General features: G+C 37.0%; 1 protein-coding gene across 3 annotated transcripts in view; it reads right to left on the reverse strand.

Moving 5' to 3' along the window:
* ZCCHC17 (zinc finger CCHC-type containing 17) overlaps nucleotides 1–21,031 on the reverse strand; it is a 48,215-nt gene that overhangs the window by 18,519 nt on the left and 8,665 nt on the right. For 2 of the 3 annotated variants that reach the window (XM_006196896.3, XM_072974906.1), the window contains exons 2-5: nucleotides 20,440–20,560; nucleotides 14,562–14,619; nucleotides 4,195–4,295; nucleotides 2,714–2,805 (exon numbers count right to left, since the gene is read on the reverse strand). In XM_006196896.3, coding sequence (XP_006196958.1) covers nucleotides 2,714–2,805; nucleotides 4,195–4,295; nucleotides 14,562–14,619; nucleotides 20,440–20,505 — 317 coding nt within the window. In that variant the 5' untranslated portion in view covers nucleotides 20,506–20,560. The remainder of the gene's footprint in view (nucleotides 1–2,713; nucleotides 2,806–4,194; nucleotides 4,296–14,561; nucleotides 14,620–20,439; nucleotides 20,561–21,031) is intronic. The other variant, XM_031683928.2, reaches the window with a different exon arrangement.

Consider the following 21,031-nt stretch of genomic DNA (forward strand, 5'->3'; position numbering starts at 1 on the left):
TGCCATTTTACCTCAAACAGAGTATGAACCCAATGTATACTTGTTAAATGAGTAAATGGATGCACTAACTAAATGACTACTACACACCAGGCACTATGGGAGACAATAAAGATAAGAAGTGACCCTTGTTCTCATGGGTCTTATATATTCTTTCAAAAGAAAGGGTATATATAACCTCAGATATTAGAGGAAAAACAAAGAAACACTTTATAACAATAACTACAAGTAGCTACTGTATATTAAGTTTCTACTATAGATCAGACAATAAGCTAGGCTCTTTATAAACAAGATTTTATTTAAATTGTACCATCATTTCTGAGATGTAGGTGTCATTACCTCCATTTTATAGTGAAGAAGTTGAGGTTCAAAGAGGCTAGGTAATCTGCTCAAGGTCAAATACTAGCTTGGGCAGAACGAGGACTCTTTCTGACTCAAGTCTAATTCTAAAACCTGGGGGGAGGATATAGCTCAAGTGGTAGAGCACATGCTTAGCATACACAGGGTCCTGGGTTCAATCCCCATGTACCTCGTCTAAAAATAAAAGTAAACTTAAGTATACCCCTCCAAATAAATAAATAAATAAATAAAAATAAATAAATAGAATTAAACAAAAACAACAAAAAACCCTATCATTATTCCACTATGTGATGCCGCCTTCCTGGATGCAGTCTAGAAATAGCTGCATAAAAACAGGGAGTCCTTTCTCTTCCCTACCCTTGTTGTGACAAAGGCAGCTCTTTTATCTTACTTATTTTATATTTCATCCTTATAAGGGTGAGCTTGGGAAATCTCACTGCTTTTTGATGAGTCTGTATACACAGGGTTCTTTGGGCCAGAAGTCATTTATTACAATGCATTCAATCAATGCTAGGCTTAAATAACACTTCTGAATTACAATAGATTCCTAATGTAAGTGGAAAGTATCTATCACTAATCAGGCCTACAAACATCAATATTTAGAGACTAAACTACAGAAACATGAAAAACTCTGTAAGTCACATGAGACACCTAGAAACATCCTGTGGTGAAAGGGCATTAGTTTAACATCAGGGAGACCCAGATTCAAGTCCCTGACCCACTATAACTTGCCATACAACCACAGGCAAGTTATCACCAAGCATCAAGCTAGAAACTAAGAAAATAAAATAAAATGGGGATAACACCCACTTTGCAGGTTGTTATGAGAAACAGAGGCATTAATGTACATAAACCACCTTGCATAATGTCTGGCATATAGTATGTATTCAATAAATATCACCTCCCTTCCTTTTAGGTAAATTTCTTTTGTATCCAAAATGATTTTGCTCAGAACTATAAACACACAGGTTTCCAAACATTTTGCCACCAAGATCCCATTCAAACAACATTTAATTTTTTTTTCTTGTTTTTAAAAAATTAGTAAATAACATGATGGCCACTAAGAGCACTTGATTAGCATGAGATAAACAATGTGATATTTTATTATCAGAAGCAACAAAATAATGTCACATTTAACCTGAGGATAAACGTATGATTTTAGTTGTTTTCTAAAACACTAGAAACAGTTCATAAACCCCCAAGACTCCTTCAAGGGATCTTAGGGATCTAGGAACCCCTGGTCAGAAATCACTGGCATATACAGGCATACCTCATTTTACTGTGTTTCACAGATACTGCATTTTCTACAAATTGAAGGTTTGTGGCAACCCTGAGTTGAGCAGGGCACTATTGGCACTGTTGGCACTATTTTTCAAACAGTATTTGCTCACTTTGTGTTTCTGTGTCAAATTTGGTGAATTTGTAATATTTTAAACTTTTTCATTACTATTATTATTAGATCTGTTACAGTGATCTGTGATCAGTGAACTTTGATGTTACTACTGTCACTGTTTCAGCATTTTTTAGTAATAAAGTATTCTTTTTCTTTTTTTTTCAAATGGAGGTACTGGGAATTGAACCAAGTATCTAGTGCATGTTCAGCATGCGCTCCGCCAACTGAGCTATACCCTCACCCCCAATGAAGTCTTTTTTAATTAAGGTACATACATTGTTTTTTAAACATGCTATTGCACACTTAATAGACGAAAGTGTAAACATAACTTTTATACACACTGGGAAACCAAAAAATTCCTGTGACTTGCTTTATTGAGATATTTGCTGTATTGAGGTGGTCTAGAACCAAACCCACAGTATCTCTGAGGAATGCCTATATTCAAGAAAGATTGAGAGATAGACAGAAAATTCCCTGAATCATCAGACAGTAGCTTACATAGATAGAAAACCTTTCATTCCTAGGTGAAAGGTCAGAAGAGCCAGTGAAAGTAAGGTATTGTGTTCCCAAGATGTAGGAGTCTAAAACCCCACTGGAGTTGCTCCTCCCATGCGGTCGCAACATTTTTTTCAGCCCTAGAGCTAGGAGAAAGGCAAACAGAAGGTATCTCATGAATGCTTGTTCACAGTCAAAGGGTAGAAGCAGAGAAAGAGTAAGAGGAAGGAAATGAAACCACTGATAAGAGTACTTCTATGCTAGGAGCTGCACGTTTGCATTTCACCTTAGAACTTTATGCAGTAGAGTGTTGTTTATAACACTTTATACCTCTAAAACCCAAAGATTACATAACTCATCAATGTCACAGTCTATGTATGGTAGAGTTCCCAGGCAGGCCTGATTCACTAGAGCATTCTGTGGTTTGAGAGGTAGAAGGACTTTAGCCTTTCCAAAACTTTTACCTACTCAATGATAACGTTGTTGGGATCAAGGTCCTTCCCAGTCCCTTGGTTGACAACTTTCATGGAAAGGGATACTTTTATCCTATCATTTTTCATCTGAAAAAGACAGAAGCAAAGTCAGCAAAAGCTCAACATACATCATTTAGACTGCTACTCTAAAATTATCTAAGAATTGACGTAACAAACACTGAGCTCCTCTAATGGCTGAAGTCCTGTGCTAGGAAAGTTGCGGGTACTAATATGCATAACAGGCAGATCCTGGGGCAAAAGCCTTTTAGGAAATAGTTTTCATCTCATTCTGACCCTCCTGAAAGGAAAGACAAAAATGGCTGCTCAGAAATCCAAGGCCTGTGGAAGTAACCAGATAGAAAATAACAGGTATTTCTTTCAGATAGTTCAGCGTAATAATTGGTTTGGAGATTCAGGAATGTAGAATGGGTTTCAGAACATTCCAGTAGACTAGGTCTCTTGGACTTCGTCTAAAAGCTTCTTAAACATGAAGACGAGTAAGAGCATCTTTAAACATGAAGATAATTGTTAGCCACTTTGGTCTTCTTTCACTTCCTCTAGCACTTGAAGGCCCCCTTCACTTTGGGGTCTTTGCATCAGCTACTTACTCTCTTTGCCTGGAATATTCTTATCCCAACTTCACATGACTAGTTCCTTTCTCTTTACCATCCCCCATAAAGTCTGTTCCTGACCACTTTATCTAAATCTACCTCAGATGCTGTCTGAACCTATTAAAACACTTACTGTAACCTGTGATTATTTTAGTATGCTTACTTTTTGTCTCCTCCAGTTATATGCTATGTAAGTTCCATAACCGCTGGAGTCATTCATGTTTGGTTAACTCTTATATCCCTCAGACCCAGTACATATTAAGCACTCAAATGTTTTTGAATAAATCTCTTTCAGGCCTGTCTTCCCTGCCATTCTCAGCTAAAAAAACAGGCTTCAGTGTATGTGCACATTTCTCTTGTGGTCTGCCCACACCCACAGCCCCTTAAGTGAGTTTTTTAACAGGGACTTCCAGTGCTTTCTCACTTCCCTCACATTGCATGGTATCAGGTATTAAGAAAAATGACTGTAAACTCTGTCCTTTTTTGTTTTGGTCCACACTGAAGTGCACCTGGCAGCTCTGTGATAAAAGCCTGGCCCACAGATTAAGTTTTCTCTCTTTTTGGTTCTTTATTTTTTTTGGTTTTTTTCTTCACACCCACCATTTGGGTGAATTTCAGGGAGGGACGTTTTATAAACATGTATTTATTGCACCACACTTCTTACTGGTCACACCATTCCTTCTGAGTTTGCATGACAGACAGCCAAAAGGTTTAAATTCAGGTCAGATTACAGCAGCAGGAAAATAAGATTATCAGCCACAGTTAACAAAAGTACACACACTCATGAAATATCATCAGGAAATACTAAGAAAATATCAGCTTTTCCTAAACCTTTTTAAGCAGTTAAAATTGTAGAGAATTTTACCTCTCGGCCAATAAGCTTCACCCACACTTTGTCTCCGACATCTACTATCTCAGAGGGCTTGTCCACGCGACAGGATGACATGTGAGTTCGATGGACCAGACCTGGGCACAAGGAGAAGAAAGGAAATAAAGCACAAGGCATGTCTGGTATTCATACTCTAAATAACACAGTAAGGAAAAGATAGGAGCTGGGGATTTACTAAAAAAGTTTTTGTTAATTTAAAACTGCAAATTAAAACAACTGAGGTCACTTTTTATATCTAATCAACTGACAAATATTCTTTAAAATAATGCTCAATGTTAGTACAGATGTGATACAATAACTACATTTATATAACACTGGTAAAAATACAAGTTGGTCAAATTCTTTGAAAACAAAGGGCACAAAGATGTTTTTATCTTTGATGCAAGAATATCACCATTGGAATTTTTCTAAAATAAAACTCAATTGAGGCAAAAACCTATGGCATATAAAATACTTCCAGTATTATTACATACAGAGGTTAAAAGTAAAAATTATAAAACAGCCTAAATGATCAATAATTGGAAAACAGCTTGGTAAATTATGATAAGTTTTTCAAAAGGAAGAGTAAATAGCCATTAAATTGAAGTTACAGAAAGTAATTAGGATAGGTGTTAAGTGAAAAAAGGAAATATAAACAAGGAGCCATTTTTAATCTATTAAATTAGCAAAATAAATTTAAAAAATAAAATTAATAATATCCAATGTTGATGAGACTATAGTAAAATAAGAAATATTGCTGAGGTTAATATAAATTTTTAGAAATCATTTAGCAATGACTATCAAGAATGATAAAATATTTAATAAAATTAAATTAAATTAAAATATGTAATAATTATTAAACAACTTAATAATGACATTTAATAAAATATTTATAGTAGACATCATTTTCCTGTCTGACCAAGGTCCTTTCCTGGGAGAACTGTCTTTCTTACATTCTATAAAGTAACCTGGTCAGTCCTTGTAATTTGGTTGGAGCTGACCTAACTCCCAACTGTGGGCATATGACACAGGCTTAGTCAATCAAGGTACTTCATCCCCCTGGTCACAGTAATTGACTGGTTCAGGGACAGACACAAGACACTAGCTAAATCAAATCATTTGTCTCAAGACTTCTGTCAAAAAGTTAGCAATATCCATCTTTACCACTAGGTGGCAAAAGTCAGCCAGAAGGAAGCAAAGAAGAGCTTGCATAAACAAGAGACAAACTCCTGAAGGCAAAAACTGAGCACCTGATCCAGCCCTGGGGGAAGCCAGATTTATCCTGCACTCCCCAGAAAAATTAGCCAGAAATTAGGCAAAATGTTTCTCTTGTGTTTCTGTCCCTTGCAACCAAGAGTTCGAATAATTATCTTGACCCATAATCACTTCTGAGACTAAGAAAATCATCTTACACATAGAAAAATCTACATGTATCTAGAAAAGTGATCTACATCAAAATATTCAACGTATTTTTACAACAGAAAAAAATCAGATTAACAACCTAATATCTAGCAATAGGGTAATGGTCAACTATGGTACATGTAGCCACATGATGGTCCAATAAAAACAATGTTCAAAAGATTATGTAAAAATACATAAATAATTCATTCTTTCGTAAATATTTATCGAGTGCCTACTATGTGCCAAGCTCTACAGGCAACTAGCATTTTCTCATTTAAATAAGAAAAATGATTAAAATAGATTCTAAAAATTAGGAAGAAATAATCCAAAATACTATAATAATGGTTATGCTAGGGTATAGGATTACAGGTTAATTTTTTCTTTTATTTTTAAATGTTTTAATAATAGAGAAAATTTTATCTATTCTGAGGGAAATGAATATAATGTACAATTATTTTGAATGAAAATAAACCAGGCATCTACAGAAAAATCTTGATAAGTCAAAGATCAATATCCAGAAAAACTGCCCTTCCTGAAGTTTCCTGGGAGAATTACTAATCTTTACTCTCTCTCAGTCTCTTTCTCACACATGTGCATCCACAGGGCTGCACCCAAAGTATCTGCCCTCTCTGGAGCTCCTATGCGAAGCTACTGCCTTCTCTGATCATGGTTATTGGTTCTCTCAGACCTACTTCAGCTGATTCTGGAGGCTGATATATCTCTCTGTATACCTCCAGAGCCAAAATGTTTTATATACATTATATAAACACATTTTAAATTTTAGACCATCACATTATCTCCAAATTGGATAAAATTCATGGAGCTGGGCTTTTTTCTTTTTCATGATGGTATAATGAGCAGACTAGCCTAATTGGAAAGTCAGGAGAGGAAATTCAGATACCCTAAAGGAAAGGAAACCTTTCACTTTGACATGTTTTTGCTGCAACTGTCCTCTAATTCTAAAATTTACTTCTTTCCTGGATGCTAACGGAAGTTATGACGAAAATTAATGTTGAGTCTAATATACTTGAGAGAACACTTTTTCCCTTTCCTGAAACAGGCCTATTTATTGGAGTACTACGAAGAAGGAAATAATGAATTAACCATTTGTCCTTCTCTCACTGATCCCAAAGCAGGATATATTTTGGCCCAAGCATCACTCTTAGTTAAATATGACACTTCTCAAAGCATTGATAATGAAAAATTACAAACAACTTAAAATGATTATGTGGTACATCTGAACAACAGAATAATGCCATTTAAATGTTTACAAAAAGTATTTTAAAAGATAAAGGAATGTTTAACATTCATTAAGTGTAAAAGCTACAAAATGGATATATAGAATATACCCTTAATCTCAATATGCTCATTTTTATGCACATATGTGACTATAAATAAATATACTGAAATATTAATGCCTATCTCTATGTGCTAGTAATATCACATAATTATTATTTGCTTTTGTAGTTTTTTCTTATTTTTCTATAAGCATGCAATATTTTTAATCATAAAAACCAAAATATATATTTTTTAAAGCAAAATGTGAAAATGATATGCACACTATGATTGAAATTATGTAAAACTACGTCTCATGTGGACACAGATGAAAAGGGAACATAAAAATAGTTATGCTAGGGTAAAGGGTTTTTATAGTTGAGGCATTAATGGCTCATCTCCAAAAGGCCTTAGCTTTTTTTGGGGGGGGGGTGTAATTAGGTTTATTTATTTATTTATTTATTTATTTATTTAAGTGGAGGTACTAGGGATTGAACCCAGGACCTCATGCATGGTAAGTACACACTCTACCACAGAGCTATACCCTCCCCACAAAAGGCCTTAGCTTATTAGGTGAATTAAACAAGGGAAATGATCTAGCTCATGGTCTTGAATGTGAATGTCAGGTAGGTAGTTGGATATGTACGTCTAGCTCAGAGGAGGGGTATCAACTGAAGATACAAATGTAGGAGTCTTCAGCATGCAGATGTTTATATGCTAAAATACATTAATCAGACTATGAATTTAGTATTGGTTAGGAGACAGACACAATTCACCAATTTATTAATTTACAATAGAGGATATACTTCTCTTATATCTGGAAGGTTCCAAATCCTTATCTAGGTAAACTACCTACTGACCCCAGTATCAAATACCTGAAAATTAAATTAGTGATCAGAAATTGCTTCAACATGGAATCAGAACAAGAGGGAGACAAACGTTTTGAGAAATGTTTCTAGTCCATGAAGGTTTAATGGACTATCACTTTCTCATAAAAGAATCCATCTCTCTAGTTCCTATCATCAGGTTCATTTCTGCCTTAGTAAAGCAAGATAAATACTGCCAACTTCAGGCTCTCAGGCTTCTTTTACTGTGTTCCAGAGGCTGATTATCTGTTCATATAATCTCCCCCTAGATAGAATGATACAATCAATTAGATTTCAGCCTCCTAAATGCAATTTCATTCCAATCTCTTTTCCCTGGAATTAAACCCAGATTATCCTATGAAGTCTTGAATGCTCCCATCTCTTCAGTCACAGATTTACAGGCAATTACCTGGTATATGTCTATCTATGGCTAATCCTATATACTCTGTATAGGGGATTCAACACTAGTTTCATTCTCAGAAGACAGTCTGAATTCTTGGGCAGTACTTCATTGATACCCATATACACCACCAAAACTTGAATTAAGTGTATGTGGTAGAGAGCATCAAATAAAACATGAGACTCCCTCATTCGGTGCTGGGTACCTCACTAGATACAGTACATCCACTGATTCATTTAATCCTTACATCAGCCTGTGACATAGGTTCACATGAGGAAACAATCCAGAGGTTAAGTAAATTGTTCAAGGACACAAGCTGATAAAGAACTGCACTTCAAATATGACTCTGTCAGGTCTTCTAAAACATACTGATATTTCTCCATTTTCTCTTTATTATTAATCTGTTATCTTTTCAATTAAAGAGAGAAAGATGATCTCATCTACAATAGCTGGAACACATCTAATTCTGTTCTAGCATATGCTCCAAGACAGAAACAAAAATGCTTTGCTCATCATGCCACATGGAAGAGCACAGTTTGTGCCTGGATTTAAGCCATAAATGCCCAAAGGGCATATCAAGTCCATCATCACATTCAATAAACCCAACACAACACTTAAACAGAATGAGTCCCATCTGAGGGTCTGCTGGGAGAAGAAAAAAAAAATCTGACAACGTGAAAAGAGCTAGCATCTCAATCATCATATGAGAAAAATAGAGATAGCCTATTATAGTTCCCTTAAAAATATTCTCCCAACTGTGTTAGGTTCAACTTAATTTCTTTCACAAATTCCATTGACAATAAAGGAAAGAGGTAAAAATTACAATCCAGTAGAGGAAAGCTGAAGCCAAAAAATGTCAAAATAAGAGATTTCCTTTACCTTTGGGGGATCTGAATTCCCTCTCTAGACTTTTCAAATAAGTTACCTCCAATCAGCAGGATATGACAATAATGTAAGCACATAAGTTAAAGTGCTTTCACATCCTTTATCTTGTTGGGATTTTGGATTCATTCAAACATTTACTAAACACCCACTATCTTGTAAGCAAAAAATGGATCCAAGGATGAGTAAGACATGATCCTGCCAGTTAAGAAACTCTAAAACACACACATCCTTCCCATTTCACAGATGAAGACACTAAGGCTCAAAAACTAAGCAACCTTGCTATAGTCAACAAGCTAGTAAACGGTGAAGCTGGGACTAGGATTCATTTATTCATTTAATAAAATTCACTGAACACTCACTATATCTCAGGCACTGTAGCAGGCCAACTCATCCCACTAGCCTAACTATTTCACAACTCAGTGGATTGACTGCAACTTCACTCATTTTATTACACTATATTGTAATCTCTTTAGATCTCTAGACTATGAACAATCTGAGAGCAGCAGGGGCTATGTTTTCTTATCTCTGTATTCCCACATAATATCATGACCAAAAATTAGAACTCAACAATTATTGGATAAACTGAAGTCACTACTAAAATATTTGCACTTCCACCACAAGCAAGGTACTTCAAAAGCCTAACGCTGAACAATCTTGACTCTCAAAATTTCATAGTTTACTGCTGGTGGGCAGAGGATAGTAGAGGAAAAAAGAACTTCATAAATACATTGGACTGCATCACCCACTACGATAGTCACTAGTTCTGTAGCTATTGTTAAGTTTACATTTAAATTAATTAAAATAAACCAAATTTAACAGTTGGTGGGCTACTGTATTAGACAGCACAGATGTGGTATAATAGAAAAAATATATTTGGTTTTTGTCCCTGGTCCCTACACAGAACTCTCAAAACTCTCAGAATTTCCCCAGTGACAAGAGTGTCTTTGTAATTCATAATAAGCCCCTTTTAATAACACTAGAGTTTATGCTAGTGAGGTGAACTAGTTGTGGAGCCCCTTGATAGTTTCTGGATAGAGCTAGTCACCAGAAAGACCAAGTGATCAAAGGACTGGAACTTTAGCTCCACTGACCTCCAGGAAAGAGGGGGTAGGAGCTGGAGACTGAGCTCTACAAAAACTCTTGAACAATGAGGTTCAGAGAGCTTCCGGATTGGTGAACACATCAGTTTGCTGGAGGTTGGTACGCCAGAGGGCATGGAAGCTCTGCATACTGCTCCCCCACCTTCCAAAACCTTGCCCCATGCATCCCTGCCATATGGCTATTCCTGTTTGTATCCTTTATAATAAACCAGCAAACAAAAGGGAAGTGTTTTTCTGAGTTCTGTGATGTGCTTTAGCAAATTATGAAACTCGTGGAAGGAGTCTTGAGAACTCCTGATTCACAGTGGGTCAGCTGGAAGTAAGAGTGGCTCAGGACTTGCAACTAGCGTCTGAAGTGGGGACATTCTTGTGGGAATGAGCCCCTTTAACTTGTGGAAACTGACACTAACTCCAGGTAGATAGTATCAAAATTGAACTGAACTATTAGACATCCAGTTGGTGCCCAGAGAACTGGAGATGTGGTTGGTGTTAGAAAATACATCAGAACAGATAAAGAATGTGTCCATCGTTGTATAAAGGGAAAGAAAATCTGAGAAAAATAACTCAAATTAGAGTCTACCTTCTTGAATCATAGATGTTAAAATCCAGAGAGCAAAGTTATTTCATAAATCAGTCCTTTCAAGATGGGACTTTATGCACAATCTTCCCCCATTTAAGGGCAGAGAAGCTTTGAAAAAAAAAAAACTTCTACACTGGACTGCAGAAAAGTCAACTGCTCAAGTTACTCAATAAACCTACAGAAGGGCCCAGGATTAGAACTCACAGAGTTTCTACCTAATTATTTGGCTCCCTGAGCGCTCCCTCGGAGGCCTGTCTCAACACAGCTGTCAGACGGAGAGATTCACTTGTAAACTAGCAGCCACCATCAGAGGCATCACCTGACAGGGTACAGACACAAGTGAGTTGAAGACTAACTGCTGGAAGATGGCAGGCCTGTAATCCCCGCACAGTCCCCAAAGTGTCAAATAAATGCTCAAGTAAGGATGGGACTTCCAGGTACTGGCAGCTAGGGCAAGTATATTGACAAGAAAATCTGTCTTCAGACCAAAAGAGGTGCATAGCCTACAGGGATGAGTATGAGTTATGGCTCACTAAATTCCAGCCAACATAAAACAAGAAACTTTATTACAGATTGCTGACTGCTAGCTTGGAAGCTACTAGTAAGCTGTTTCTAATTCGCCAAGATGCAATTTGCAGAGTAGTCAGTCTTCAAGGCTAGAGGCATGGCTTTAAGCTGAAGATCAGCTATTGGACTTCTGTAGAAGAAAAATTTGGAAAAAAAAAATCGCAAGTAGTGAAAGTCCCTTTTCCACGCACATCTCCTCTCCCTTAGCAAGCTAAGCTCCCTGGAGGTGACCTTTGTTAAAATTTATTGAATATTCTTCTAGACTTTCTTCTAAATATACACAATAATGTTTAAACATAAGCATATATAAACATGCTTTAACGGGGAAAGGGTCACACTATACAAATTCTTGTGCAACATGTTTTTTCATTTTGTTAGTTTAGGCACCTTTCCATGTCAGTAAATTGAGAGTTAGCCTGCTTTATCAATGCACTTTCCCCTCCACTTTAAAATCTCTGAAATTGGAAAGCTACTTATAACCACTGGTGTCTTATATCACTGTGGTGGAATTATATGAAAACTTTCCACTGACTTTTCTGGTAAAATGAAGAAGGGACCAGCACCAGAGTATCTTAGAAACAGTTATCATTCTTTTTATCATCTGTATAGTTCACTGCATAGAGGTACATAATTTATCTAATTCCATACTGCAAACCAAACTCCTCAAAGAATCACTAGATTAAAAGAGTAATAAGCACATTAAAAATGTTCACAGGCATTACCAAAGTCTAACAATTTACATGCTCTCAGTAGTAAGTGAAATTATTGTTGGAAATACCCAACACTTCAAAAAATATTTTAAAAGTAATTTTAAAATGTAGTTGAAAGAAATCATAAAAAAAGATCTTATGAATCCTTAATCTGGTTTCCTCCAACGGTAACATCTGGTAAAACTATAGGATGCTATCACATCCAGGATATTGGCACTGACACTGTCATATAATAAGAAATATATATTTGGTCTTTGTCCCTGGTTCCTGGCACAGTGCTCCTAAACTCATGGAATTTCCTGAGTGATAGGAGCATCTAGTTACTTATAACAAGCCCCTTTCAACCTTGTCCAAATTTATGCTAATGAGGTGACTATTGGTGGGACCCTAGAGAGCTTCAAGGTATAACCAGAGGAACGATCATATGATTAATTGAGAGTTAGTCTCATTAACGGGTTGGAACTTTCAGCCCCATCCCGACTTCCAGGGAGGGGAGAGAGGTTGGAGACTGAGTAAAATCACCAATGGTCAATGATGGGAACAACAGTGCTTACCTAGTGGGACCTCCACAAAAACCTGAAACAATAAGGCCTGGAGAGTTTCTGAGTTGGTGAGCACATCCACATGTCAAGAAGGCGATGAAACTCAACTCTACAGAGACAGAGGCTCTTGCACTCAGGACCCTTTTGGACTGTGCCCTACGTACTTCCTCATCTGGCTGTTCATTTGTATCTTTTATAATAAACTGTAATAGTAAGTATGGTATTTTCTTGAGTTCTGTGAGTTGTTCTAGCAAGTTATCAAAAGTTGCAAAGGTGGTATGGGAACCTTGAGATCTGTAGCCAAGTCAGACAGAAGAGTGGGTAATGTGGGAACACGATATGTGCAAGTGGTGTGTGAAGTGAGGGAGTCTTGTGGGACTGAGATCTTAAACCCATGGAGTCTGACATTATGTCTAAGTAGTTAATGTCAGAATTGAACTGAATTGTAGGACATTCACTTGGCATCAGAGAATCAAAGAATTAGAGCTGGTTGTTGATTCCACACATTTTGGAATGGCAATAAAAAGGAACGAAGTACTGATACTGCTACAAAATGGATGAATCTTGAAAACATGCTAAGTGAAAGAAGCCAATCACAAAAGACCACGTGTTGTTATGATTCCATTTATAAGAAATGACCAGAATAAGCAAATACATAAGTTGTCTAAGGCTAGGGGGCTGAGGGAAGGGGGAGATGGGGAATTTGGAGTGACTGCAAACAGGTACAGAGTTGCTTCTGGGTGATGAAATTGTTCTCAAACTAGACTGTGGTGATGGTTGCAAAACTCTGTGAATATACTAAAAACCACTGAATTGTATACTTTGGATAAAATGTAGGTATGCGAATTGCAACTCAATAAAGCTGTTAAAAATGTTACATAAATGGAATCATAACATACATAACTTGGGGATTAGCTTTTCATTCAGCATAATTCTCTGAGATGGACTCAGGCTATTACATGTATCAATACTTCCTTCTCATTCCTTTGTACTGCTGAGCAGTATTCCATTGTAGGAATAAATTAGTTTAAGCTATTTTTTTAATCAATATTGAGAAGAGTATCTTTTAAGATACTTATTGCTCAATTGCTATTTTTTTCTCCTGTGAATTATCTTTCCATATTCTTGCCCACTTTTCCTATTTCCTTCTTTATTAGTCCTTTGTCATATGCACTGCAAATTCTTTTTCCTAACTTAACTTTGGTTATGATAATTTTTGCAATAACATTTTTGACTTTTATGTAATCAAATATACTTCTATATCGACTTTTATGTAGTCAAATATTTAAATATTTTCAAATAATACTTTTATGATTACATCTTTTACATTAAAATCTCTAATAAATCTTTCACTTATTTTAGCACAAGGAATTAGCAAGTTGGGTCTTTTGATTCACTAGCAGTGTAACAAAGCAGAAAGCCCACTGGGCTAGGCATCAGGAGGCCTGGGTACTAGTCCTGGCCATGCCATGACCTAGCTCAATCATTCTGAGCAGCCACCAGTCTTAGAACCTACCTTTTCTACTTAACATAATTGTTTTGAGAAACAAATAAGACTATAGATGTGAAAAGGATTCTCCAAAAATATTCAAAAGATACCTACCAATTTATGAAGAAAATTTAAAACATTATATTATATTTGTATTGGTTACAATACTATTTCCTTTCCATATGCCATATACTAGAAAACTCACAATGTCAGCCTCAGAGACTAAGTAGCTTGCCCTCTCCCAAATTCTAAGTCCAAAGAGGTCAAGTGACTCATCTAGGGTCAAAGGTGAAATTTAGGGAAGAGCTAGCTCCAGAAGTGAACACAAGTGGCTATGTCCCAGCCTTTCCCCCAAGTCAAGAGCACTGTTCTTCTGAGTTAAGAATTACTAAAAATGAACTGTCATCAACTACCTATATTCGTATCTATACACTAAAAACTAGAACAAACTACTATCTGAAAAATGTAGAGCCTATAATTAGGATGTGGTGGGAGTAACAGGAGAGAGAGGGAAATGAGAGTGCTGAATTTCAAGATATAGGCTCCCACCTTGCTTCCGACAGCCTGGGATTTTGATAAAGGCTCCATAGTCTGTCACCATAGCAACCTAGAAAGACAAAAAATAAACAATCTATGTCACACAAATGACAATCTCTCTCCCACAGCATTTAACCTAGTCTCCCTAAATTTTTACTTGGTACTGCCTGCCTCTGCTGCAAAACTGCCTAAAAGTGATATTCTGTCAAACATTCTTTCTGTTCCTTTTGAAATTTAGACTGACAGGTATGTGTGATCATATTAAAAACAATGGAGAGCCTGAAGTGTTATCAGATGATATGACAGTATTTGGGAATGCCCAAATCCTACATGTACTAAAATCTCCCAAGAAAGGTATACAAACAAAAGGAACAAACAGCAGAAAATTAGGTAATAAATTTACACTTTTATATTATCTGGAACTGAGACCTCCCATTTGAATACAGAGAAGTTTGGCAATTTGGGATGGTTCATGTAGGAAATATCTTTTTCCTACACTTCAAATCAACCAGACTATATGGTTTGCTCCGTTTCACTCCAAACAAGGGTAAGGTTTTATTTATCAAGACAATTAGAGAAAAAGCCAATATGCAGGCTTTAACAGAATCTGAAAAGATGTAATCAGAGAGAAAAAAAGTTGTCTTTTTCGGAGCTGACAGATGGAGAAGCTAGAGGTTTGATGGATCTATGTAATAGTAACAAAAAACCCAAAAGCCTTACCAGATAAGTCACTATCCCAGACTCTACCTCTACTCTTCTCCTACCCTCTGTCTTCCAGCCCAATCCCCCAGCTTGGGGACCAGGATTAAAATTGTCACTCATACTATATTTATCACTAAATTCATTATTACTTATAAAATATTCAATACAATCTTACACATATAAACTTTGTTCTTTTCAGTGACTTTAGTTGTGTAACCTTGGGCAAACACTGCTTCAGCTTCACCGTAACTAAAACAACAGGAAGGAATCAGATAACGCTTGCTGCACTGCCATTCTCTAATATATACTGAATACTCACTACATGCAAAACACTATTCAAAGTGCTTTACATCATCCTTGTGACACCATATGATGCTGGTACTATTACTATTCTCACTTGATGGATGACAAAACTGATGCATGGAGAGACCAAGTAACTGATCCGATTTCCAAAGCTAATAAGGAGTATAGCTGTGATCTGAACCCAGGGAGTCCTGAACTACACTAAAGCTGCTCATGGGTTCCCTTTAACTGTAAAATTATAATGGCCAAAGCACTGACATTTGATTATCTTATCTGCTCCTGACAACAATCAGGCGTACATATGGTAGGCCCCCATGTTCCAGATGAGGCAGAATAGTATAGATGGAGAAAAAGCACAGGCTTTGGAGTGAAAGAAGTGGCTTCCAACCCCAGCTCTGCCACTTCTTACCTGTGGGATCCTGAACACAACTTGCCTTTCAGGGCCTAAGTTCCCATTTGTACTCACTTTGCTGCGGTAGATAACAAATCATGTACATAAAGAGCCTGGCACTTGCATATGGCACTTGTACCTAATTTACATTCAATAATTTGTTAATTTTTTAAATAATTTACAGTTCAAGACACTGAAGCACAAAAAGGTTAGTGACTACTGGAAAGGCGCACAACTGAATTAGATACATGGTAGGCATAGAACCTTTGTCCCCTGACTCCTAGTCCAGTGTCTCGTACTTCACCACTCACTTCAATGTTAGGACAGAAATAGAATAAAAACTTTCACACTCCTCATTTTTTAATGGGCACTTGAACTAACTCTCCAACATACAGCATTAAGAATAGGTTAAAAGTTCGAGATTTGCAGATACTGACTGGTATATATAAAATAGATAAACAAGTTTATACTGTATAGCACTGGGAAATATATTCAATATCTTATTGTAGCTTACAGTGAAAAAGAATATGAAAAAAGTATATTCATGTATGACTGATGCATTGTGCTGTACACCAGAAATTGACACAACACTGTAAACTGACTATACCTCAATTAAAAAAAAAAAAAAAGAATGGGTTAAAACCCCAAATTTCTAAACTCCTGTTTTACAATGATGAATATGCTATGCCAGTGCAGGGACCAGATATTCCCCAAAAACAGTACAACCAGGCAGATACTAGTACCTAAGATCAAGGCAAGGTGGAAATAGAGGAAAGACTTTAGAGATTAACTGGTCCAATCCTGTCATTTTTCAAATGAGAAAAGTGAAGACCAATACTTATCCAAGTTAACAAAGCAAGCTGTTCCCTGTAAAACAGGGCCACATCTATAAAGAAGATGAGACTTAAATTTTTAAATTACAATGAAAGAAAATCCTTCCTTTCTGGACCAACTAAAGGCACTCTTGTTCTAGAAAGAGGGCTGAAATGCTTCATATTGCATAACTACATTTATTTAAGGGCATAATTATCTAAACAACTTAAAAGTAGCACCTGGAAGTTGGAGCCCAAATCCCCTTACTGCTGTAAATTAAGACAATCTCACTTTTCAATCCTGAAGCCCCAGTGTCACATTATGATCTTAGGAGGAAATGTCATTTGGCCTCTCCCCAAAGGAAGGGTAATGTGCTCCAGAATGGATGCATTCAACTGCTCAGTGAGGAAAACACATCCTTGCCTATTTCCAGCACCAGGTGTTTCCATCACTGTGTCTCCTAGGGTGCAGACAGATTCAAAATTAACAGAAAGGCATCTGCCTTAGATGATCACAGAGTCTGCCTGGTGTCCCAAGAATAATTAATCAAATAGCTCAAGGGAAAAAGTTCAGTAACTATCTCAACTAAACTCAGTGTTTCGGCAAAACGAATTTACCATCTTCAGATTAGAAGTTGTACAGGCCTTGAAACTAGTTATCCCCATAATGTAAATGAGGAATCTGAGGCTCAGAGACATAAGCTACTTGTCTAAAGTCACAAAGTTAGAAAGTATTATGACCAGGTATGGAACAGAAGTTTTCTGATTTCTAGTGCAAGGCTATTTCCAACTTGCCAACACCAATCTCCCCTCAGCATTTCTTTGGCTATGGCTGGGCTAGGCCAAGTCCCAAATCACACTAACATGCTTAACAGACTCCAGCACCAAGATGCCTCTCAGAAGACAAAAGAAAGATGACTATTGGTGTCTCAGCTATTCAGTCTCTGGCCCCCCAACCCTGCTGAGCCTGCTAAGAGAAGAGCTGCTAGGATACAAGCTGTACCACCAGTTTCTTCAAAGGCAACTGGTCCTAAGAGGTTTAGATTCAACTTAATTCAAATACTTACTGAACACCTATATGCAAGATACCATGTCAGGCACTGTGAAAAAGAATCAACTTAAAAAAGGTTTTAAATGAATTTGAATTAGTTATCAAGATACATGAGATAACTATGGCCTCTGCTCTCCAGTAACACACACTCTAGTAGACGAGACAGACACATATATAAGTGACAATCGTCCAAGACAGGCTATGATAAATGTCATGACAGGTACAAACAAATGACTCTGGAATAATCCGGTTTACCATTTACCTTCCTCCTATACTACCCCAATTCAGTCAAAATTCTGGGTCTTTCAGTTCCTCCATGCATTTATAAATAGCTGAACAATGCCAGCTACAGAGCTGGAGAACCTGATTTAGAACTTGCCACTTATTAACCATTTGGGCAATTACTTAACTTCTGAGAAGAGTTTCCTTATCCATAAAATGGGGTTAGCAATTTCTTTGGAGAGAGTCAAGGACCCATAATGTGTGAAAGTGCTGACATACATTAGGCTTACAAAATTTTTTTTGAATTTTAATGTAACCAGGTCTTCTTTATAAATATTAGGCACTCACTGAATGTTGGACGAATATTCTGAAAAATAGCTTCTTCTTTTCAATTTATCATGAAATTTCTCTTTCCCCAGTTCCAGTCACTTCTAAACATTTTTCAAAACGTGCTCCTGAAATACTAGAACTATAGTTCTAGCACTAGAACTATAAAGTTCTTTCAGAACGTTACTGTAGCCCATCCACCCTTGACAGTAAAATATAAAACCTACACTAATTCAAGCCCCATCTCATATGAGACAGGTCAGGAACTACTGAGTTAGTTTGCAGAGGGCAGAGAGCTCTTCTTTCTTTTGTGTAGCACCTGACAAGTGAGGGCTTCATGATCAGAAAAATCTATTTCATTTCCAGTGCTACCATTTCCTTCGCCTGAGCCCTGGTACCTCGCTAACCTTTGGGGATACCATGCGTCCTAAAGAAAGAAGACAGAGGCTCTGAAGAGCAGAGCTGTTTGCTATTTGTTATAGTGTTATCATCTTTTGTATCTTAATCATTACGAGTTGGGATCCACTTAACAGAAGTCAAGAGCCACAATATGTATAACCAACTGTCAAACTCTTGTCCTCAAAGGCCTCACATTATTAGGTGGTTAAACTTTTGTCAACCATAAAGCAAGTATCAATGCTATAAGAATGATAACAGTTAAAATACTATAGGCACTCACAACACACTGAAAATAATTTTTTAGCTTTACTTTTGCTTCAAGAGAAGGGAGAGAGGGTCTCTGAGGAAAAAAAAAAAGAAGGGAGATAACAATGAATTCCTACTATGTCTCAGGCACAGTGTTTTTATAGATGTTAGCTTATTTAACCATCATCACAATCCTATGAAAGTTGTTTTTACCTCCATTTAACAAATGAGAAAACTGAGGCTCAAAGAAATTGATGATCTCAAGGATTACACAGTTGGTAAGTGAAAGAGCTAGGACTGGAATCCAGGTTTTGTCCGGTTACAAAGCCTCTGCTCTCTAAACAAATACTATGCCTTCTCCCTCAAACGCTTGTCATTCATTTAGTTATCAAAGACATATTGAGCACCTACTATTTTCTACTCACCTGCCTGGGACTGAGATATACAACAGTGAACAAAACAGACGGGGCTCTGCCCTCATGGCGCTTACTGTCTTGTGAGGAAGATAAGACATCAAACAAGTATAAAATTAATACAGTATGAGTCTATTTATTTATGGTAGGAAAAAGATCTCTGAGGAGATGACACTAGGGCTGAGACCTAAAAGATGAAGAGAAGCTGGTGAGAAAGTAGGGCAGTGAGAAACAACAGCATGTGCAAAAGTCCTGAGTAGGAAGCAAGTTTAGCATGTTCAGAGCTACAAGGAGGCCAGAGTAGCCAGAGTATGTGAAGAGTGGAACAAAACAACATTGTCCAGCGTAAGCAGAAGCCAGCTCGGGAAGGGTCATGAGAACAAGTCTGGATGTATTCAAGTGTAATAAGAAGCCTAGAAGAGCTTCAAGAAAGTAGCTTGGTCCAAACTGTTTTTAAAATGTTATTCTGGCTGCAATGTGGAAAAACAGACTGAAGGGGGACTACAAAAGAAGTAGAGAGCTGAAGAAGGCTCAGGCAAGAGATCGAAAACTTAAACTAATGAGATGCCATAGGGATAAGGAAGTATAGACAGAAGAGACTTATTTGGGAGGTAGAAATGCTAGCACTTGCTAAGAGACTGGAGAGGGAGGGAAACAAGATCAAATTAAGAAAAGAAATTGAGGATGGTATCCAGATTTCTAGCATAGGTAGCTGAATGGATAGTGGTTCTACTTGCTGAGATGGAAAAGACCAGAAGAACAGATTTGGTGAGAAAACCAAAAATTCAGTTTAAAACATAAGTTAGAGATGCTGGAAGGTATACAAATGAAGATGCCAAGCGTGCAGTTACAAGTCTGGAGCTTAGAGGAGGTACATGTGGGAAACAGATGTTCTCCTAGCCCTTCCTATCTAAACTGTAATGTTCAAGTCATTCAAGTGGACAGGAGCTCCAAACCCAGCTGCTTTCCACCCTTAATCTATGCTTAATATAAGTAGTAGGTTTTCAAAGCCAAAAGAATATACCTCTCCTTGGAAAATAGTGTAGAGAGCAGGCAAATTCTCCATGGTATCGGGTCTTCCTGAATTCATCCTTAATGTTCTATGGTTCCTCCATTTCTCTTCTGCTAAAGCTAATTCAAGTGTCCTGTCACAAAGAAATAAGACAGGCAACAATAAGAGAGACATTTGCAATAAAGAAGAAATGTGCTGGGGGGAGGGTATAGCTCAGTGGTAGAGCTCTGTGCTTAGCAAGCATGAGGTCCTGGGTTCAATCCCCAGAACCTCCATTAAATAAATAAATAAATAAGTAAGTAAGTAAGTAAGTAAGTAAGTAAGTAAATAAACCTAATTACCTCCCTCCCACCAAAAAATAAATAAAAAATAAATTTTAAAAAAAGAAGAAATGTGCTGACAATCCATAGGTAGTCTCTACAGGACACACCATTAGATTTAACCCCATGTACTTTTATCCAAATCTCTTTTGTCCACTGTATTGGAGGGAGTTTTGGAAACCTTGATCTTATTGCTTTTCAGTTTGATACTTACCCAAAGCCATTAACCTACTGTTTTGTTTTGTTTTGTTTTTTCTGGTTTTTAATTGCTATCATTGCTATTC

Source organism: Vicugna pacos, chromosome 13 (assembly GCF_048564905.1).
Source record: "Vicugna pacos chromosome 13, VicPac4, whole genome shotgun sequence".
Taxonomy (NCBI): domain Eukaryota; kingdom Metazoa; phylum Chordata; class Mammalia; order Artiodactyla; family Camelidae; genus Vicugna; species Vicugna pacos.